Source organism: Citrus clementina, unplaced genomic scaffold (assembly GCF_000493195.1).
Source record: "Citrus clementina cultivar Clemenules unplaced genomic scaffold, Citrus_clementina_v1.0 scaffold_3, whole genome shotgun sequence".
NCBI classification, from domain to species: Eukaryota; Viridiplantae; Streptophyta; class Magnoliopsida; order Sapindales; family Rutaceae; genus Citrus; species Citrus x clementina.
The window spans coordinates 5,646,855-5,670,222 of NW_006262339.1; the positions used below are offsets into that span (position 1 = coordinate 5,646,855).

Below are 23,368 nucleotides of genomic sequence, written 5' to 3' on the forward strand. Positions count from 1 at the left end.
GTGAATATAAACACAGTGTTTTATTTATAAAATTTTACATACATTTAGAGCTTCAATAGTGTAAATGTGTAAAAATTGATAGACATGTATATTTTATAATATTGATATATAATATTATATATATATAATTAAAACCTCAATAGTGTAAATGTGTAATATATTGGTAGATATGTATATTTTATAATATCGATAAATTATGTATGTATGTATGTAGTTATGTACATACATATGTATGATAGTGTGTAAATATTTGATGTAACTTTTGTTCAATAAATAGATATTAAATGGGTTATTGGGTAACCCGATTATTTTTCCGTGTCGGGTTTGGGTCTCAATATTTTGACACGATTATTAAATGGGTCGGGTTTGGGTCGACCTAAATTTGACACGACACGAAGCTGACACGACACGAACACGACCCGATGACCTGTTTTGCTAGCTCTAACATGTACATTTGTCACCACTATTATTTTCCTTTAATTTTTTTAAAGACCTTTATTTCAATTGCAATAAAAAAAATTTCTTATTACACGTACATTGTCACCACTATTATTTTTTCTTTAATTTTTTAAAAATTTTTATTTCAATTTTAATAAAAAAAATTCTTGTTACATGTACATTTATCACCACTATTATTTTCCTTTAATTTTTTAAAGATTTTTATTTTAATTGTAATAAAAAAATTTCTTGTTACATGTACATTATCACCACTATTATTTTTCCTTTAATTTTTTTAAAAATTTTTATTTTAATTACAATAAAGAGAATTCCCATTAAAATTAATTTAAGGAATAAACTTCCAATTTTACCCCTCCACCGTTAAACTTAACTGAGAAAATAACGAAATTGAAGGCGTGGTGCAAAAATGTCAATTTTTTTGGGTGCGCAGTACAACAAATCAAATTTGTTAGAGACGCGGTGCAAAATGCCAATTTATTTGGGGGTAGGTTACAAATTTCCCTTTTCTTTATGATACGTTCGATAATATAATTTAGAGAATCTCAAAGGATGATACGATTTTTTTTACGATACGCTCGATAATATAATTTAGCAGCAGCATTGCTTTCAAAGTAGCAATCGTCAAAAACGGGAAGCACGTGTCCATCCCCTACATCGCCATTTGATTAATAAACAAAACCCCAGCCCAGCACTAATAGCGGTGCTCAGAATCAATCATAAAGCAGGGCCTCCACATTTCATACATGAGACAAAGCTTCTCATCGACCAGCAATAATAATAATAATAATAATAATACAGGAGCTTCTGTGCCGAAAATCACTATCAGGAGAAGGTGTGTTGGACGTTGAGCTCCCCGTTCGATGGATTAAATGATGCTTCGACTAGCGTAGAAGAACACAAATCAGTTCTTCCGGACCCCTCGAATCCAACTGCCACAGGCTTGGCCATGAGCTTCACTCCTTGCTTCCAATATCTTTTATCTGCAGGCATGTCACATAGGCATAATAAAAATTGAAATGATAATTTTTTGTTTTCTTCTTATATCCCATAATGACAATAGTGTTTCATAAAGAAGCACTGTCATAAAATTGAGAAGTGGCTTGCTTCTAATGAACCAGTTTCTAAGTGAATAAAAATATACCGGGTCCTGTTGATATGATGATGGAATTCTCTGAATCCATTACCCAATCAATCCATAAGGCAAATCCATGGCATAACCCAAGCTCTGTAAATTCAACCTGCTAATTTATTAAGCAAAGTTTTGTTAGATCTAGAGAAAAGTATAAACTGAGTCATAACAGTATTCTAATCTACTCATTACTAATCTACATATCAGTATTCTAATCTACTCATTACTAATCTAACTTATAGTTAACTGGGTAGTGCGAATGGTAACATAGAAATATATTTTGCATCCTGTAGTTAGGTAATTGGCAGTTGCAAGATCAGTACCCATGCTAATTCTATAAGTAGACAATCAAATTCTAACATGTCCAACAACATTCTAATTAGAAGGTGCATACCTGGACTTTTCCTTGACATGGACTTATTGGTTTTGAGAAATCAAACTCCATTACAGTAAAGACATTACTGAGTTTCTGGAAAAGCCCGATATGGTTACATCAGCACAGTGGAATGCAATTTCAATTTACTTTTTCTAAACAAACCTTATTTTTTGTTTATGTTTCTATCAATTGTTTTTAATTACCTTAATCTCTCCGCATTGCCACGTAAAGAAAGGCAGACAAGGACCCTCTTTTGGAGCCGGTAAATCCCCACATGCTCCTAAAGTGGTATTTACAACTGCATGGTCAAAGCCTTCGATCTTACTTAAGCTGCGACGACTGTTCCAAATATCCTGTTGAAAGGTTAAAATCATAACTTGATGCACATGAATTAATCCCATGACCTTGCTTATACCAAAAGCATATGTGAGTGTCTGCACATGCTTTTTTCTTGTGTGACAAGGATAAAACTTACCGGGCAAAAAATGGCACAGGCCTTCAATATTCCTTTAAAAGGCATTATAATCACTTCTTTGGAAAGGACAGGATCAAGCTTAGACCGTTCTTTCCTTAGAAAAATAAATAAAATATAGTAAAAACCATTAGATAAATTTCTTAAATACGGAGTATTTTTAAGAATAATAGATTAGATATGCACCACCATAATGCAGACCCCCTTTTTTACTATAAAAAATAATTAAAACAACACATAATTAATTTATCAATTATGTAACATATCATTAAATGTAGTCCAAGGGCATGTAAAGTAAACATGTTAACAAGGTCTGAACCAATATTGCAGTCATGTAGTTTTTTTTTAAAATTTTTTATTTTATAAGAAACTAAGAGAAATTTGTTAAATATCAGAATAAATTAAATAGAGCACAAAGAATGGGAATAGAACTTATACAAAACGGAAATCAATTTGTGTTACATACCAGAACCGCAGATTTTGCCATGGAAGCATGCCATCATTTCCAAAATAATATGGTTCTCCAATTAACAGGTCAACCTGCGATAGAAAAAGCATACCAAATTGTTTACATTCTGTCAAAAAGATGTACAATTCATATTATGCACCCAAAATGCCATAGTGCTGCTCTCAAGTAATAGGACTAGGATAACACATATGACCGAAGTATTCTACTAAGCTTTGGAATTTGAAAATCACCTATTTAGGGTGCGTTTGGGATTGAGGTTGGGCAGCTGTAGCTTAAAAGTTACAGCACTAAAGTGTTTAGTAAACACTAACTGCTGTACCTTGGAAGCTATGTTAATAAGATTTTTCACTTGTATAATGGAAAATCTGTTATATCTTCAATAATTTTATCAAAATCATTATTTAAAATTTACATTTACTACATATTACTAACTTTTATTTCATAGTTACAGCTTTATTTCTACAGCAGGTGTAGTTAAAAGTTACAACACCTCAATCCCAATCACACCCTTAATCTGATGGTAAAAGAGGACTTGTGGATTAGCTGCTTAGATCAGCATAGAATGTCCACAGAATGGATGCACAAAAAATATTTGTTTCATGTGGACCAACTTTTCAACAGATTCATGGAAGTAAAGCAGGGTCAGTATTTCAAATTTATGGCAACTGTATACAATCTGAGTGGAGAAATTACCTTCTTTTGTTGAGTGTCATCCATAGTCAAGCATTTTTTCCCCTTTTGAAGAATTTCTACACGATCTATTGAGAAACAATTTGGATCTGCAACGGTGCGCAAATATTGGCACCCTTGTCTCCTAGACCTGGTAACAATGATAAAACATGTGCTGTTTTTGAAAGACGTGCAACACAAATTGTTAAGAAAACACTGTCATCAGCAACGACACACAACGGCTGGACTCTTCCCTGCAACTGCAAAGAATACAATTCATGTAAAAAAGATAGTAAATGTGTACATTCAAACTCTGGGGTGCTAGCCTATATGGCTATAAATGTTAATTTTGATAATAACAAACCACATGTTTGGATAATAAAGAATTATATTTTATGATCTAATAAAACAGAAATGAGTATGTTTAAAAACAAAAATGGGAATAAATCGGATAACAGGATAAAATAAATGGTAAACTAATTACCAGAGAGATGCTCTCTGGAATCAAAATGGCTAACCAGATTTAGCAAGTGGCAAATTAATTATCAAGCAGAAGCTATCTAAAATAAAAACGGCTAACCGGATAATGAAAAGCAACAAACTGGTTATACAAAAATTTAAATTTTTTTACTATAACGGTAACATCAAATAGAAAACTGGTTAGCATAAACAGTGAGCCGGTTAGCACCAGAAAGCCAATAACAACTAATTTTCTACTTCAACTATAAAATGACTCAATCAAATTCAAATGAGTGTTGGACAACTACTATTATCATTGAGCATTTTTCAACAATCTGAGCTTAAAATTTGTGTATTCATTTCATTCATTTACACATTAGGCTTTCATTCGTAATCAAACACATTGTGCGAGGTAAATTTATTTATAATCTTTTTTGTAAAATTAAGTTGAGATGTTAAAAGTGTTAGGATACATTTAAGTTAAGAGATTAAGAGTAATCTCTTGTTGTAAAGGTCTATTGACACCTTGAAAGTCAATTATAAGCGTTGTTAAAACCTTGGAGGCTTTCTTAGTGAAATCCTCAAACCCAGTAAGCTTGGAGGCGTAGACGTAGGCACAGTTAGCTGACCCACGTAACAATCATGTGTTTGCTCTCTCTTACCTTATCTCTTTATTTTTCATTACACATTAATGTGTTTATTTCGAATTTAATTACTTTGTTGTAAATGTCTATTAACACCTTAAAAGTCAATTGTAAGCGTTGTTAAAGCCTTGGAGGCTCGCTTAGTGAAATCCTCAAACTCAGTGAGCTTGGAGGCGTAGATGTATGCACGGTTGGCCGACCCACGTAAAAATCACGTGTTTGCTCTCTCTCACCTTATCTCTTTATTTTTCATTACACATCAATCTGTTCATTTCGAATTTAATTTCTTTGCTTAAATTGCATTAAGCTTTAGTTGCTTAAATTTTTTGAGAATCTCTTATCCACCCCCCCCCCCCCCGCCCCCCTTCTCGGGTTGCTCAGTTAGTATTTCACGAGAAAAAGCAAAAAAGATGGTCTCAACATTCAAGTTGAGGACTGATAGTAAGGACTTGATAGTGAATAAACATGATACTTGGCATGTCTAAAATGGGAGCCAAGAAGCAAAATATCCCACCAAGTATATGAAGATTCTCCCGTCTGTTTCATGAGGTTGAGCTATAATTCAGGTTTTTAAGACAGCAAAGATAAACAAATCTAATCACTTTTGTCACTCTAGAATTGTTAAACCTCCAAATTTTGTTTTGAAGTTCTCTTTCTCTGACATAAATCACTAAGGGAAGCTATATAATCAGCCCACTTAGTTATAGCCTAAACAATGGTATGGTTCAAAATTAGTCAAGCTAATTCATTAGACATTGGCCAAATGGAAAGGAAACTTTGAGAATCTGCATTTTTAATTTCACATCACTTTCCAAATAAAAACTATCATAAGCCAGTTACTTTATGCAACGTCGTATTGCTTTATATTTTGATGTTGTGTCTTATGATTATTAGGCTTCATAGTAGATCTAATAGGTATCGAGGTTTATAGATATCCTAACAGTGTATTTCCATGAGAGGAAAAGGCAACATATTCTAATGGTTCTCTTCCAACTTCCATTTCTGGTTCGACAGGTATGCTGGCCTACCAACTGGTCAGTTAGCATGAAGATATAGCCACAACTGTGGTATCATTGTTGTAGACATTGAGTAGTAAGAACCTGACTAATAACCGCTGAGACTGATTTTGACAAGGTAACATCAACAAGCATAGTCTTGATCAACATTAGATCTGGGGAAACAGTCCAAATATTTTGAAAACAGATTTTATAAGCTCAGGTTTTGGTGCTCAATTTCCTACGGTAACTCTTTACTTTTGTGATAGAATGAGTGTATAAGCTCAGTTTTGAGTGAGAATAAGCACGCAAGGAGAGAAGAAGATCTTACCGCATTTCTCATGGCCATTACCATGGAAAGCCTCCATTCGCCATCACCATAGATGGCAATTCTTTCTGGTGGTAATGCGAGCTGAAAATCCTTAGCATTTAAGTTATGCTGTCTCTCGTCAGTTATTGGGATTTGGGACTTGAGTTCGTATGATACACTAGTTTCAGTATGCAAAGCATGAAACAACAATTCTTCACCTTTGCATATGGACATACCCTTACCTGGAATAAACCAAACACACTGCTTCCAGTGATCACACCAATTCCCAGTGCCTGAAGCATCAAACAAGCTTTATTTGTCAAATTAACATGAAACCATGGCATTTTACCATGCAAACTCGAAAGGTTATTCTTATTTTAAGTTAAGCATCTTTCCAGATTTACTTAACTGCAACCCCTAGCTGCAGATAGATCTTTAAACTATTCTGATAAAAATTTTGAAATGCCATGTAAGTTTCTTAATCATCTAAAAAAAAAAATTGCTCAAAGCTCGAAAAAAGATCCCTATTTAGTTCAACATAAACCAAGATCTTTTAGTTGTATTGGCTGCATGAAATTGTGAAGGTTGAATTTTAAAGCAATGCACAAAACTTTTAAGGTTGCATCTAAAAGTAACATCAAGGAACAATGTGTTCTAAAGTTATTTTATAGCAAGCTTTGCATCTCACCATTGATATCATTTTTAAAAGACAGATGCATCCAAGATGTGTATAAAATTAGTCATTTTTTTCTTTTGATAAATTGGAGAAATTGACAGAGAAAAGTATAGTTGCACAGAGAACTGCCATATGATATAATTTGCCTGCTATAGCTATTAGTTTTCATCACTGTTAGGCTTTTAAATGGGAGCTGCATATTTGTGCTAGTCAGAATCAAAACTGGGAGTGCAAATGTTGAAAGTACATGGCCAAATTCTATATCCAAACAAAGAGAGATGTAAGCAATAAGGAAATACTGAGGTTTTTTTTTTCATATATATATATTTCTTAATTACATTACTTGATTTGCTTTCAACAATACCATAAGTCCATGATACTAGAGCACTGATATTATGGTGACAGTGACTCACTTTTGTGAATTGGCAGACTTATCCATCTAGGAGCAGTGGAATAAAAGATTGTCCCTTCTCGATCAAGCTGAAGAACCCACCTGAAAACAAAAGACAAAAATTTCCAGGGATGCCCTCTACAAAATAAATTCAGATACAAATAGCAGAGATATAATTACCATGAAACTACAGCATGGACTCTACCATCATCAGTTGACTTTATCTGCAGCTCAGCTTCTCCATGACTGTCTGGCCGTTTCCAAAAGTCAAATTCAAATATTTTGAAGGGTTCCGAGAGCTGGATGAATGTGAATTAAACTACTGGTACTTTCTAAGAATTCTGTAGAAGAGTGGTTAACATCATTACCAGTTTGATTTCTTTTGTTATTGCATCACAGTGCATGGCATATTGTTGTGATTTGACATGTAAGATAGAATCCATGCCAGCTGGGACAAGATGAATGTCGTCCAATGCTTTTGCTTCATTATTATATAAATCATGCAGCTTCCACAAGAACGTGCTTTCAACCAGCTTAAAAAGGGATGAAAGGAGACAAACCCAGAGAAGAGATAAATACATTTGTATGAGCTTTAAAATTATTAGAAAATACGATTTCCCCCAAAGAAGAGCAAAATCAATACAATACAGTAAGGTAGCAATAAGCTACTAAAAGAAGACTAACCAGCTAGCAAAATCAAAGTGCCCCTGAGGCAATAAAAATTTAGTAAAAACAATCAAGTATTATCATGTATTGGGATAGGGAAAGAGCATTAAATGTATATTAGTGTTGTGGAGTTCAGTTTGACCAGATAGTATAAGGAAAAACCACTAGAAGAAAAGAAATCACTGCAATGTCACGGAGGAAGGCCTTGTGGATCAGTTAAAATATTTTGTCTTTCACCATCTTCAACTGCAATGTTGTCTATCTAAGAGAACTAACCTTTTCTCTGTTAAACAGACTCCATGTTGCCAAAAGGCCCCTAATTGATAAGTTAAATTGCCATACAAGCATGGCAATGTAAGTGAGAAAACCAATGCTCATGTTTGCTGTAAGGAAGAGAAATTGCAATTATAATAGATGAATACAACCAAACATGAGTTATACCAGTCCAGGTCCCACTATCTGAAAAGTTTGATGATAACAGTGGCTTGCCCCAACTTTACATTTGACTTAAAGGACAACATAGTCTTTGAACTCTGATCAATCTCCATTCTATAGGAATAGTACCTTCAAAGCTATCCCTTTCTGTAAAAGGATGGAAATATTGGGCCATAAAAAAGAAGAAGAAGAAAGCTAGATACCTGACCATAAGTAGTCACTCGGCATGGTACTGTTAGTGGATTTTCCACCAACAGCCTGTCATGTGCATGTTGTAGAGTTGGTATTAGTCCCTCACCCAGCAATTCAGAATCCAGTATCTCACTAACCTGCATTTTAGAGTGAAAATGTAATAATATTTAGGAAACGAAAAGAAGCCAACTCCCAGCTGTGTATAATTGATAAGACTGACATATTGTGATGGACACAATGGCAGATATAAGGCATTCCTATGTCTATCAATGACCCCACTTCAAACATGAAGTTGCACCTTGGCACAAGTTTTAAATAATATCGGTTTGATCTTTGTGGGATACTGCAAAAGGAGAAGCATCTTACTATTTAATTACATTTCAATTTTCAAAATTTCCTTCTTTAAACCATTCAGTAATCTGTAACCATGTATAATTATTCGCAGGGGGAAAACATGATGTTATAGCAAACATGAAAAAATCAATACTCACAAGAATGTCAGCACGAGAATCAATGTCAACACCGACTTCAAGTTCATCAGAACGCTTATTAATAACTTTGATATTCCTCCCCATACCATTAACATGCAGAACTTTCTTCATCAACTTCACCATGGGAAGGTAAGACTCACAAGCTGTAACCATTCCTTTGGTATTAAGGCTGGTTGTTGAGTCACTAGAACCCATTGCCCGAGCAGCCATCATTGAAAGCAATCCCGTTCCAGCACTGCACAATAATAGAAATTACTCATTTGAGATATATTAAAATATTTATTTTGGAAGAAAAATGGAACAGTTTAAAACTTGTTTGAGAAAAGAATTGACAAAATGTAATTTCTAAGAAAAGCTAGACAAATTTAACAATGTGCTCCTCACAAATTTTGGCACAATTTAAGCCAAGTTATTTTCTTTAATTTTTTTTTTTTTTTAAGAATCAGATAAGTTTCTAATGGCTTCAAAAATTCATGGAAGGAACTTCTATTAAACTACAAGACTATTTGGAAGCGCTTGTATTAAAAGATTATTGTTGTAAATGGTACCCGATATCAAGCACGTGGCAAGATTTAGTGACCATCTTGTCGATGGCCAGGCGATAGGCTCTGTTCCTGTACGAGTCATTAAGCATGTCGAGATACGACGTCGTGGCCAGAAGCGGTTCTTGCGAACTTTCCGGAACATCCTCGTTTTCCTCGATGACAACCCACTCCGAGTTACCGGTGAGTGGGTCGAGCTTCAGCTGGAACATTCGCTGAGTCGACATGTGGCGCGAGGCGATGGGTTTGAATGAGTGAAGGATCAAAATCAAACGAGTTGTGGCGCGGGAAGAAAGGGAGAGGGTTAGGGTTTTAGGTATCAGTGAGAGCATTTATACCGGGAGGGGGGGGATGATTTTAGCGTGTCACCGCCGCGAGCCCGCGCCTTTTCTATATGAGTTTCAAACCTCTTTCAACTTTCATTATAAACCAAGAACTTCCGCTCTTTCCCAAGTTCCATCATTAGTTTAAAATTTTCGAGTAAAGTTCGAAGATGTTATTACGACAATGCACATTAAAAAGATTGATAATTGTAAATTTTCAAGTTTTCAAAATTTACTCATATATTTGTTTTGTGTATCATTTGATCATCATAATTCCATTCTAGGTTGATTTTACTATAATAAAATAATTTTAGTTGTCTGTAATTTACTTCTTGTGGTTAATAATTTACTCATATACTTGTTCATGCCATCGTCGGTAGAACCCTTTTTCTTGATTTTTTTTTTTTTTGGGGACTAACTTTTAACTAAATGAATTTAAAAAAAAAAAATGGATGCAATGTTATTTTCTATTTTATTCATCTCAAATCTCACAATGTATTGAAAAATTAACAAGGTTAATATATTAAATTATTCAATTAAATAATTGTCGCATTAACAAAAACATTGACACATTAACTAATGAAAAATTGTAAAAAGCAAAAACGTGATCAAAACGAAATAAAAACTTGAAGATAATTTATCACGAAAATAATGATATTATTAGTCAATGTGGTATACTGGTATCTTCAATTTATTTTCTTTCGTTTTCCCAAAGAAAATAACTTTTTAATAATAATAATAATAATTTATATTTATCATTTAAAATTAAAACTAGGCCGTAAATTGCAGTTTACTTGCCATGGATAAAAAAATCCTGACATGGCATAGATGATTCCAATTAGGACGGATGGCGGGAGCGACGTCGCCGACGCCTTGCGTCTTCTGTCAGATCGCTCGCAATTCGACCTCGACGCCGCTCCTTCATTCGGTTTGCCCCGCTCTCTGTCTCTCTTCAACTCCATTCCTTTACATCTTCGGTTTGGCTGCAGGAGACCAAATGGCTGGATTAATTTTTTAACTAATCCACGGATCTTCCTTCATTTCCTTCGAAACCAAACAGGGGCCTTACCTTTGATTAACGTGCTAATTATTTTCGCTTTGCGACGTCATGCAGGACGAGAAGGTCGTCGCTTTTCAAGACATCAAGCCCGCTGCTTACAGGTTGCACTAATTTACGAAATAAGAGTCGTTCGAGAGACGAGATTATGAATTGATTTTTAATTTATTAGCGGTTTAGCAGTTTATTTTCAATCAGTTTAATCAATCATTATCTGAGTTCCGGCATATTATAAACCGATCGACTTTTGTAGGCATTACTTGGTTATTTCTGTGGACCACATTCCAACTGTTAGAGATCTCCAGAGGAGAGCTGAAGACTACTCATTGGGTAAATAAAATCTTGAAGTACAGTGCTTAATATGCAATATTTCCTTTTTGCTTTTCTTGTATTTATTTTCGTCGTGGCTAATCCTCTAGCTGTGATTTTATCAAGTGAGACACATGTTGAATGTTGGGCAAGAACTGTTACAACAAGATGCTCCTCAGTCCAATCAGTACAGGTATTGCTTATTGTGTATGAATGTTTGGCAAAGTTCTTTTTGCCTTTGTAACTTTCTTTCATTGATAAGAATTGGTTTGAAGAAGGTTTTAGTCATTCAAATTGCTTCTACAAACTGTTAAGCACTTGGCTGCAATGTTCTATCAAAATTTGCTATGCTTCACTGAGTTTATGAACACCAATACTGCAGTTTACTGGGTGATAGATTGTAGGCAATGGTGTCGTTCCTTCAACTAAGCGAATTTCTTGCTTATAATTCCATTGTGTTGTAAATGTGGTGTCTTTCTGCCACTGTGTAGTACCATTCATGCTCCAACCTCTTCTGCTGCTATCTGCCGCTTTTGTTCTATGCTCTGTGGTCATATAGGCTTTGGTGATTTTATCTCAAAATGATAAATATGCAGTGGAAAATGTGGCACAATGCAGAGCTTGTTTGTTTGTACATATATGCTTCTTCTTTTTTTCTTTCTTATTTCATTATTTGCATGCTAAAGAGTTGACAATGCTTATTTAATTTGAATCGACTATAACATACAGCATTTATCTGTATTGATCAATGTCATCTTGGATTCTATGATCTTGGTTTTAGTGAGATTGTGAAATCTAAATAATTAATTGTACATAATAAATAAAGTGAAAGATACAACATATCAAGATCCGAATATAGACAGAGAGAGAGCATGTAAGAGAGAGAGTATGTCTTGAATTTGAAACTTGTGAATTTGGGGTAACTTCAAGCTGTCTGTACTTCTCAAGTCAAGTTAGTTTTGAATCTAGTATGAGAACATGCTCTACATTGTGTGATCCTCTGTTACAATTATAACAGATTTGGGTTTCATCAGCCTCCGCTGAACAGTGTTAACCATCTTCACCTCCATTGTTTGGCTTCGCCTTTCATACCCAGGCAAGTCGTTGTCTTTGTTATTCTCATGTTATTTGTCTTTCAATACCTGATAAATGCAATTGAAGATACAACATAACTAATTAACTTTTAACAAGCTTTAACAGATGGAAACATGTAAAATACTTGTCTCTGGGACCATTAGGTGGGTTCATTGAAGCTGAGAAGTTGCTGGAGAAGATAAAACCTCTCTCATCAACTTCTTCATAGGTGTGGTTTTTTTTTTATTGGCTTAAATTATCTTTGTTTTTAAGTTAAGATATGACTTTTTCTTGTCGTGCTAATTATTGATCTGTCTTTCCCTAATAAGCGTTAGTAAGCTCTGTAATTTGTGCATGTTCATCAGATTCTGCATTGTGCATGAATCATATATGGGTGAATTGACACTTAAGATTCTGTATTCACTATGCCCTGGAAAGAGAGGATTCTCTAGAAGTGCATGTCTACGTGGTGGTGGGGGGCTTAGGATAGATCGCTCAAGTGTTTTCTGAAATTACTGGGAAAATAGAAAAGGGAAACTCCTCTTAATTGTAAACTAAGTTTTCCAGTTTTTCAAAAGCCAATTGCTTGTATTTTTAGAAAAGATTCCACGCATTTTTCCACATCAGCATTTTAATCTCATTTATGGATCTTAAAGTTCTCTATGCAGATGGACGTAACTCACTTAGATACTTATTTAAATTAGATAGTGATTTTGATTTGATTTCCTTCACATTTAATGGTCGTGGGTTTAGCAATCACATTTAAATTACTTGGAAATTTGCTTACTTGTATTCAAAATTGGATTTGGTATCTATAATTGTTCACTGAATGATTGAGTTCAGGAAATTACTAATTCCTGAATCCTGAGCTAAAATTACTTTAATTTGAGACCAAAAGTTATACGATCATCAATACCAAGAAAGACTCCAAGAAAAATAAGATGCATGAGTCCATCTGTTATTATGAATTTCTCTATTCTGAACTGTGAATATTTGTTCAATCTGATTGTTATCTTGCTTTTCCTTTTCAGTTCATGACTAATAACAGTCGAGTATGATCATTATCCTACTTTCCTTTTTAAATTAGGGAAATTATCACTGCACCACCTCTATTTTGTCTTATGTTCATTCAACCACTACAAAATTCTAATATGTTCTCTGCACCACCTTTCTTTTTAAATTTGTATCAACTAGCCACTTTGGCACTAACACCATTAAATATCTAAATGAAATGACAATTTTACCCTTAAATAAATTAAAAGACTATTTTATCTTATAAAAGCTTTAAAAAATAAAAAAATTATAATTATAAAAATACCCCTAATTTTAATAAAAAAATAAATCTCAAAATTAGAATTTTTATTTTTAATAAAAATCTAAATAAAAATTATAATTATAAAAATAATTACAAAATTTTGGGATTTAATAAAAATCCCCCAAATTATTAAAATTTTGGGATTTATTTTTTAATAAATAAATTCAGTTATTTTAATAAAATTTTACAAAATTATAATTTTTTAATAAATAAATTCAGTTATTTTTATTAAAATTTTGCAAAATTATAATTTTTTATTTTGCAAAATTTTAATAAAAATAAGGTAATTATTAAAATTTTGCAAAATCTAAATTTAATAAAAATCAGCTGAGCACCTCTATTTTGGATTTATTTTTTATTAAATTTAGGCGTATTTTTATAATTATAATTTTCTTATTTTTCAAAGTTTTTATAAAATAAAATGGTCTTTTAGTTTATTTAAGGGTAAAATTGTCATTTTGTTTAAATTATTTAACGGTGTTAGTTTAAAAGTGGCTAGTTGATATAAATTTAAAAAGAAAGGTGGTGCAAAGAACATGTTAGAATTTTGTGGTGGTTGGATGAATATAAGACAAAATAGAGGTGGTGCAATGATAATTTCCCTTTAAATTAAACCAACGAGGAATTATTGTAGTTCAAATTTCATAAATTGATAAGTTGTTTTGATGATGATAGGGAAAGAATTTGGACAGATGCTTGCTTAACTACTATTTAGCATCATTAGCCATAAAATAATTCTAAGCTGTAGTTAGGGTAGCAGCATATATTAATTAGTCCCCCGCAGGAAAGAGCCTAAGCTGCTCTCAATTTAACTTGTTGTGTAAATAGGATGGACGCTTGTGTTATTACCTCCTAATAAAATTATCCGCTACGACGGGGAAAAATTGAATGTACCTACATGGCCTATTGGAACAATTACAAACTTTTTCTTGACTTTTCAAAGGAAAATTCTCAGTTCAAGGAGTAGGTTTGTGATCTCAAAATAAATGGTTAGCTGAGATCAGGGTAGATAATAACTTATTGATAAAATTATGATGGAGATTTTAGTATCAGGATCATTGTCCTTTGTGCTTATTGCTGTTAGGCATCATTACTGGTGCACTTATCCTATATATTTTGCAATGTTGAAGTTGGGGAATAATTTACAATTAAGATGAATAAGCTGCTTCAACTTTAATGAAATGGCTATTAATGCTTGTGTTTGAAGTCGGTAGTACTAACATAACAAAATCTGCTCACATGTTTCTAGTGTAATGAGGCCGAGAACAGCTTGCAGAGCCTTTATTGTAACCCTATGCATAGTTTGAATCGTTATTCACTTGTGACCTGTGCTGTTAGCATGAAATTTTAGTTGGCGAAAAGGAAGCATTGTTATCCATCCCGTATTGTAAAAAGCAAGTGATTATGAGACCTGAGCATACTTGTGTTCGTTCAAGCATCTCTTGGTTAGGTCATGTAGGATATTAACTGTGAATTCGTTATGTACACCCAATACCGTGCCATGCTTCCAGCTGTAGAGGAAGACGAAGTCATACAATGCGTGAGCTCTCTATTTATGTCCTAAGATTTGGAAAAGCAATCACACCAAGTGTCAGAAATAACTGCAATATTCAATTAATAAGTGTATAAATGTGTAGGAGAGGAAAACTGTTGCAGCAATTTTCTAAATTCACAATGATTATGGCAGATAGAACTATGGTTTCTAAAATCCCACAGCATTTAGGATATTCAACTTCACCAAACCTGGTCCACAAAGTTGTTATTTCATCGGATCTTCAGATTTTCTGTATATCCTTTGTCTCTTTGTTAGATGTAACAGATGAATTATGAGAAAACACTGCATTTTTAGGTAAGTGTCTCATCCATTAGGTTAGCAATCAACTCACAAAGAACTATAACAACTTCTGGCTGGTAGTTAAGTTTCGTGATTGATATATTGAAAGCTAAAGTTTTGCTGATCAGAAAGTAGTTCATTATAAAAGTTTGTCATAATTTCTGGCCAAATAAAGAGGTATGTGAACTTAATTAGCTCGAACTTTTTTTTTTTTTTAAATTTTGGGGAGGGCGAAGGAAGGCTACAGGATATATGATAGATAAGTTTTGTATTTTTATTTGCAATGTTTGGTGACTCCTTATAGCTGGCTCCTACAATTATATGAAAAGGACTGGAGTAGGACGTATACATCATGGACTTCTCCTTCTTGTAGCTGTAGGCATGGCGTCCATGATTTTCATAAATTTATGGGGCATTGGTTGATCAAAAGGCATCCTCCTTCATTGTTTTATTTGGTTGTGGGTTCACAAAGTACAGCTATATTGGATGTTTGAACAAAACAATAATGCATTGCTTTCATTTTTTGTATTTTGTTTTAAAACATCGATTATATTATTTGTCTGTTTGGGTTGAATATATTGACATGTGGTCCTGCCAATGATGACGGAGAGTTGGCGGAGTCCAAGAAAGTCACATATTCTGTAGCATTTCTTTGATTTTCTGTTCTCCCCTTTACTCGGTACACAATAATTGAAAGAAAATGTTTTTATCTTCAATTATATGTATATTTATATGCATATTTGAAGAACAACGTGGTTTTAGAAATTTATGATACCATGGCATCTGCTTATATATAGTTGTTTATTTTGATAGAATTTATTATTTTTTCGATTAGAAAACTTATTTGGCTAAAAGTGTTTTGTGGTATTTCGTTTTCATAAACTTAAAAACAAATAAAAAAGACCTGCTGTCCGCACGATTGGGTTTGGTAGTTCGGGCCCGTGGTTATTTTAATAGGCGGCGCTTGTGGACTCGGAAGAATCTAACTCAAGTTAAAAGTATGGGGGGATTAATCTTTGATCCATGTGTGCTGTGCTGAGCTGGCGGGTCTCCATTACTCTTTATGGTTATTGGCAATTTTGCGTCGAATGCTCAGTATCTGTCCTGGGAAAAATGTCCCGGGGAAAAATTATCTTTCTGATGGAATTAAATTCTACTTTTTTTAATAAATTATTATATTATAATCATGGGTTTATTAGAGTTTATCCATAAAACAGTAGTATAATCGGAAGGCCAAGTGGGCACCTCTAAAAAATTTGTGCTGGGAGAAAATTGCCACCAAATTTCAATTGTAGGGGGATTAAACCCAAGTGGAAGAACAGAGAGCTCACTTTGATGTGAGTCGAAATAAATTTGCCAAAAGTTGTGCCTTACTGTCGTTTGGCCATTTAGTGCCATTTTTACTTCTTCTTTTTTTCCCCATTTTCGGACAAAAGCATAGGCTGGCTTCATTAGTGGCGTCTACCTAATGGACCAGTAAAAGTTGGAGCAGCTTCATATTTCTGCTACTGAGAGCTAGGTGAGAGAATATGCAAGAAGTTTTTGATATTTTGACTGCTGTCTGTAGGCTTTTTCATACAATATTTTTCATATATATATATATATATAGAATGCATTAAACAGAAAGCAAATCGAGAAGAATATTTTCTTTTTATTAATTTTCTATATATTTCTGAGTCAAATATGATTGTGTTTATGACTTCAACGCGTTGTGTCTTCTTACTTTCTATTTCCTAGTAGTTGAACCACAGCTTGCATTATATCTATTGATATCCTATGGTATGGATACAATTTTGGTCGGCTCGCAATGATTGACCGTTACAAAAGCAACTTTTCGACATCTATAGAAATTTCCAATGTACATAAAATTAAAGGACAATATTAGATGGATGGATTCAATGGATTCCTCGAGAGAAACAAGGTACACGCATTTATGTTGCTTAAGAGTGTTGCAATTGGACAACTGTTTCATAGATTAAGGGGTAGAGTTAGGATAAGCAAGAAACCTCTAATATTTCTTGTCGGCATGAATAAATTTATTTACTATTTTTTTATTAACTCACGCATTTATTAAAGTTCTAACTTAATACTAAACCGTAGCAAGGCCACTCCTTATCATTAAAACTAGACCTTATCTTCAGAATTATCTACTAAAGATAACATCTTGTCAACTAATCATGTCTAATGAGTTAAGTTATTAGGCTTTCATTGGTGAACTCTTGGATTGAGTGAGTTAGATGGATATATTTTGAGCTCTGTTTCTTGTACTTGTTTCAAGGGCAATTGGATTTCAGAAAATGCTTGAAACTTGTTTCAAGAAAAAATGAATTGATTTACCGCTAGCTGCATGAATGGTAGTTCTGAGCTGACTAGCATTAATACTCTGTTTGGCTTGCTTCTGCTTTCTCTCACTGAAATTGGGTTCAAGCTTATCCTGTGCTTTTTACTACTTGCGTATATTGAGTTGCTTGAAGTTTAATGACTCATTCCAGTTAGTATTGTACACTCCTGATCCTTTTCCTCGATTAGAATAATCTGCCAATGCAGTAAGGGCTCTCCATTTGCTTATTTATCATAGGCGTCAATGAATGACAAACTTGCTTTCCCTATAAGCAAATGAGCAGCTTTTCATTAATTTCGTCACTTATTACGGCAGAGTATTTAATCTCCAATTAAAACAAAAGACCCTAGAATCTTTTCGCCTGAATTATATGCAAATATCTTCACTCCCGGTCTAAGAATTGTTTAGGAGATATAACGTCAAATTTAAGAAATTTGCATAAATAACATTTCTCCCGCTGACTTGCGCTAGGCAGACCCTTATTTTATCCTAGTTCTTTTGCTTAGCCACCTAGCAGTCCAGCACAGCTTAAGGCTTTAAATGGTTGTGGGTTCTTGGCTGGCCCAAAACAGCGATAGAAGAAGTCATCTTGTGGCATTAACGTTGGCGCTCTAAGAATTAACAGATAGCCACTTTCTAAAGTATTTAATCATCATTCATCACCTACTTAAAATCTATATTTTTTATCTATTAATAATATTCTTACTTTATTAAAATTAAAATGTTCTACTAAAGAATTAATTAGTGTTCATAGGAACGCAGTAACAGTCCCAGTATTAAGCCACCAGAACCTTTTCTCTCTCTCACACTTATATAACCAAAACAAGTCTGCCTGTTTCCCTCTGCATAACTTCAAACTCTTCCTCTTCCTTTGCTCTTCTCCTTCACTTCATGGCTCCTTCTCTGTCCATATATCATTTAGTAATTTTGTTATCTGCATTAGCCTCTGTTTCTTTATCAGAATTTGTACTCCCGCTAACACACTCCTTATCAAAAACCCAACTCACCTCCACTCACCACCTCCTCAAATCCACTACAACCCGCTCCGCTGCCCGTTTCCGCCACCGTCACCGCCAGCAACAAGTCTCCCTTCCTCTTTCCCCCGGAAGCGACTACACACTCTCTTTTTCTCTCGGCGGCTCCGCCTCCTCCTCTGTTTCCCTCTACCTCGACACCGGCTCCGACCTCGTATGGCTCCCTTGCCACCCCTTCGAATGCATTCTCTGCGAAAACAAGCAAGAAAAACCAGCCCCACTTCTCAATATTTCTCCAACTGCCACAAAAGTTTCATGCAAATCCCCTGCATGCTCCGCAGCTCACTCTTCTCTCCCAACCTCCGACTTGTGCGCCATAGCCAAATGCCCTCTCGACTCCATCGAGACTTCTGATTGCAAGTCTTTCTCTTGCCCGCCTTTCTACTACGCTTATGGCGATGGCAGCTTGGTTGCTCGGCTTTATAAAGATTCTTTATCTATGCCCGTTTCTTCACAAAAATCTTTAGTTCTTCACAACTTTACTTTCGGCTGCGCCCACACCACTCTCGGTGAGCCCATTGGTGTTGCTGGGTTCGGTCGTGGCCTGCTCTCGTTTCCCGCTCAGCTCACTTCTTTGTCTCCTCATCTCGGTAACAGATTCTCTTACTGTCTGGTCTCTCATTCTTTTGACTCGAACCGAACTCGTCTCCCGAGTCCGCTCATCCTTGGACGTTATGAAGATAAAGAGAAGCGTGTTAACAGTGAAGAAGCTGAGTTTGTTTACACAGACATGCTGGATAATCCTAAGCATCCTTATTTTTATTCCGTTGGGCTTGAGGGAATCTCTGTTGGAAAAAGGAATATTCCGGCGCCTGGGTTTTTGAGGAGGGTTGATGGGCAAGGGTATGGAGGGATGGTGGTGGATTCTGGGACCACTTTTACGATGTTGCCGGCGAGTCTGTATGAGAAAGTTGTGGCCGAGTTTGACCGCCGACTCGGGCGAGTCCACGAGCGGGCGAGTCAGATTGAGGAGAAAACGGGACTGAGCCCTTGTTATTACTTTGATCAGGTGGTGAAAGGGAATGTGCCAACAGTGGAGTTGCATTTCGTGGGAAGTAATTCTAGTGTGGCGTTGCCTAGGAAGAATTATTTCTACGATTTCCTGGACGCTGGAGATGGGAAGGCGAAGAAGAGGAATGTGGGGTGTTTGATGCTGATGAACGGTGGTGATGAAGAAGAATTGAGTGGTGGGCCCGGTGCTACTCTGGGGAATTACCAGCAGCAGGGGTTTGAGGTGGTTTATGATTTGGAAAAGGGGAAGGTCGGATTTGCTAGGAGGCAGTGCGCATCTTTGTGGGAAAGCTTGAACAAAAACTAACGTGCACCGAGTTGACCTTTTGTCTGCGGGGTTTTGACCCCGGTGAACAAGGTGGATTTCAGGCCTTGGGTTGGTCGTATCTTGTGAATGGATAAGTTTTAGTTTAAGATTAAGGATAAAGTTAAGGTTAAGGACTTAAGGTTAGGTGGCACTTCATTTTTAGCTTTGTGGACTCCACAAAAATAATGTAAATCAAGCTGTTTATACTTTCAACTTGTCTATAAGGTGGATGTGTAAAGCAAAATATGAAGTGCAGTCCAATCCCCAAGAACTAGTATAAATTGAAGATTGAACATAAATATGCTTCAATGTTATATTATGTGTATTGGTTAATTTTAGTTTTGTTTTGAACTATCATATTTTCATATCTTTGCATGAAGCTTTGAATTCATCATGAATTTATAAGCGAAAGCAAGAGCAGTCATAGCAGACTTTGCTGCAGATGAGCGCTCTATGCATAAGTGCTTCTTAATGATGACGACGCTATTATTTTCAAATTATCAGCTGGCTGGCAGTGGGCCTGTCAATCCGAAAAAGATGTACTTTTATGCCAAGTTTTTCCCCATTGTTAGTGTGGATGGTACATTAAATTTTAAAAAATGGGTTGGGGAGGGACGCCATGAGTTTTGTCAGATATTTTGCTTCTGATCGGAGACTCTTTTAATTTTTCCTATTTTCTTTTGTTTCAATTCTCTCAAGTGTCCATGATATTTCCCGTAGCTCATTAAGTTTGCCATTAATTTGATGCTGCAGATTGGGGCCTTCGTATGTCGTGGGACTAGGATTGATCTTTATGGATGGACCTCATGCTTCTTATATATTTTAATCATTAGAGATTATATCATTAAGTTAACCCAATAACCCAATCTCATATGTAAAGTTCTCTTCATAATCCTCGTTATTAGCTGGAGATGTGATTCATTGAACCAACATTTAAAATTCATTTAACAAGGATGCGTTGATATTGATGTGCATGGACCCTTCATTCCTGTTGTAGGTTTGAAAGCGTAGCGTAAACCCTCAGCCAAGAAATGAATATAAAGAGTGACGTTCCCACGAAAAGATACGGATCCTTTTCTGACTGACTAAGTAACTCCACTTCTCTATAGTTTTGGATTGTGATTCAAGCCAAGCGTCGCCAAAACCTTGAATCTCGATAGCTTTGATAGGCGTATGCTTCGACGCAGTCTCGACATGGTCGTCCAAAATAATCACGCACAACTCCAGCCTCTGTCGCTCAATAGTTGTGCATTCATGTGAATTGTGAAGTTTTGCTCAACCGCCAGATATTAGAGAAAAGTAAAAGGGTTTTATTCACTATCAAGCCTCCGATTAAAGAACAATCTTATTACACCTTTTGTCACAATTGGTTAATTTTTTACTAATAATAAAAGGACGATTTAATAGTTACTAAGAAAATGATTTTACTAGACAATGTTGTTCACATTGTCGAGTTAATTCAAAATTTTAACATTATTTATAAAGGATAAAGTGTCACATACGTGTGGCACGTGTGCACTTGCTCATTATATACATTGCTGCCTCTTATCATTTTAATCATGCAAGTATATTATTATTACAATGAGCGATATTACACTAAGAGTTCTCGTGCTTTATTCAATTAAGGACCATGGGCAAAGCTATAAATTTTTTCTAGGATTGGGTAGACTATCTTTTTTTTTTTTTTGTCGAGCAAAAAAAAAAAAATTAAAGCAAAGTTGTTAAATCAAACCATAATATTAAATTAACATTTTTTTGAGTTTTAAAAATACATTATGAATTAAGTTCATTTAAAATAAAAAACTATTAGGGCTCATTGGTCAATTGTGAGGGCAGCAGTTTGAACCCCCCCACAAAAACATTATGAGGATTAATTTCTTCTTTAATTATATTTGTATAATTGAGTGAAAGCAGTCTTCTCACTTACAAAATATGAGTAGAGTAGGCGTCTCTCGAATATTAGTTAGGGTAAAAAAATTGGACAATGTTTCATAATATTTAATATAAACTGGTCTCACTAGTAGTTTGACTGTAAATATCAGTAATAATCTCATGTAATATGAGTTATAATATAATTGTAATATCAGTGTAAAAAAAAAAATCAGCTTTAGAGCTGACTACAATACCCTACAAGTACCATATCCACAATCTGGCAGAGTAAGATGGTTATAGTTTATTAATTTTTAATAACTTTTTAATTATCTAAGGGGTTTGGCATCCTTGTGAATAATAAACAATAACATGATTCAAAATTGGTTGATTACTTTTAAGTATAAAAGTGCATATTTATAATATAATTCAGTAAGTCTAGGATTAAACAATAGGAACTTAAAAATCTAGTAATCAATTTTAAATAAAAAAATTACAGAAAAAGAAATTAATAAGGAATAATCTAAATTAAAAAAAAGTGCCAATGTTATGAGATTTACTTTTGGTATTCAAATTATGGTCATAATATCTCTCATATTTACATTTTATATTTTTTACTAGTTTGAATATTTTGCGACTTAGTTCTTAACTAATTATTCTATTAATAAATATAAGGATTGAGTACGTGATATGTTATAGCCATGTTGGAGTGTTATTACTATCGTATTAGTGTGTCAACACTATGTCTAAAAATCCATATAGATCCAAAGGGAATCTAAATCTATATATTAACATGGAATGAAAATGACTAGTAGAAAATACAAATTATAAACATACAATTAAAAATAATAAATTTAAAATCCACTTGAGAGAGTAACTAATTCCACAATTTGAATTCTTGAGATTCATTCTTCACCTTAATTTAGAAATTTAGTCACCCATATTAGCTAGCAAAACACTCATTTTATTTAACAAATTTATGAAATACTAATACAAGAAAATTGAAAACAAAGGAGAAAAGAAGAGTTTTTTTTTCCATAAAATTCACTTTAGATTTACATCAATTTTCTCTACAAAACTCACCTCTAAAATCCATCACAAATCTCTCTAATTCTTGCCTTCATCTATGCAAATTTAGAGTTGATCAAGTGTGGGCATTTACATAATATTTTCCTTGAGCTTGCAACCACAACCTTTAGATAAACTTTACTAATACAATCCAACAGTCTAAAATTGCAGCTATTATAGATCGTTGGACTCAATAAATCAATTACTCTAGGTGAAGTCAAAATGGGACTCTCCATTGGCTCATTTATCAAGGTGGTTGAACTAGTAGATTGATCGGTGTTAAATTTAGAGCAACAAGGTGCACTTGAGCTTAGATGCGTGGCATAATCTAAATCATTTAGAATTGGTGTCAGATTGAAAAGCTAAAAAATTTTCCAAAGGCTTTTGAATCTCTGGAATTCAAAATTTAATGTTCTTTTTTTTTTTTCGATCCAAGCATCATGAATCTAAG

The 23,368-nt window shown here is 34.4% G+C and overlaps 3 protein-coding genes across 5 annotated transcripts; 2 read left to right on the forward strand and 1 right to left on the reverse strand.

Annotated features, from left to right (window-relative positions):
- Positions 1-995: 995 nt before the first annotated feature.
- LOC18047315 (protein arginine N-methyltransferase 1.6) lies at positions 996-9,897 on the reverse strand. Its single transcript, XM_024188378.1, is given in 15 exon segments — positions 996-1,439; positions 1,601-1,697; positions 1,983-2,057; positions 2,168-2,317; positions 2,440-2,533; positions 2,903-2,976; positions 3,599-3,708; positions 3,711-3,834; positions 6,004-6,275; positions 7,072-7,151; positions 7,230-7,348; positions 7,418-7,582; positions 8,354-8,479; positions 8,834-9,068; positions 9,382-9,897. Coding segments are annotated over 15 exon segments (2,205 nt in total). The 5' UTR covers positions 9,708-9,897; the 3' UTR covers positions 996-1,281.
- Positions 9,898-10,454: 557 nt separating this feature from the next.
- LOC18049992 (bifunctional adenosine 5'-phosphosulfate phosphorylase/adenylylsulfatase HINT4) lies at positions 10,455-21,307 on the forward strand. Of its 3 annotated transcripts, none has more exons than XM_024187864.1 (7): positions 10,455-10,626; positions 10,813-10,859; positions 11,009-11,085; positions 11,191-11,257; positions 12,083-12,160; positions 12,265-12,367; positions 20,734-21,307. In XM_024187864.1, exons 1-6 carry the CDS (start codon positions 10,546-10,548, stop codon positions 12,365-12,367), a joined length of 453 nt encoding a protein of 150 aa, XP_024043632.1. In that variant the 5' UTR covers positions 10,455-10,545; the 3' UTR covers positions 20,734-21,307. The 3 variants fall into 3 exon arrangements, with proteins under 3 accessions (XP_024043632.1, XP_024043633.1, XP_006440325.1); XM_024187865.1 differs by lacking the exon at positions 20,734-21,307 and adding an exon at positions 12,504-12,592; XM_006440262.2 differs by lacking the exon at positions 20,734-21,307 and having other exon boundaries at positions 12,265-12,592.
- Positions 18,327-20,349, forward strand: LOC18049993 (probable aspartyl protease At4g16563). Its single transcript, XM_006440263.2, has one exon. The coding sequence runs from the start codon at positions 18,520-18,522 to the stop codon at positions 19,978-19,980; it is 1,461 nt and encodes a 486-aa protein (XP_006440326.1). The 5' UTR covers positions 18,327-18,519; the 3' UTR covers positions 19,981-20,349.
- Positions 21,308-23,368: the final 2,061 nt, after the last annotated feature.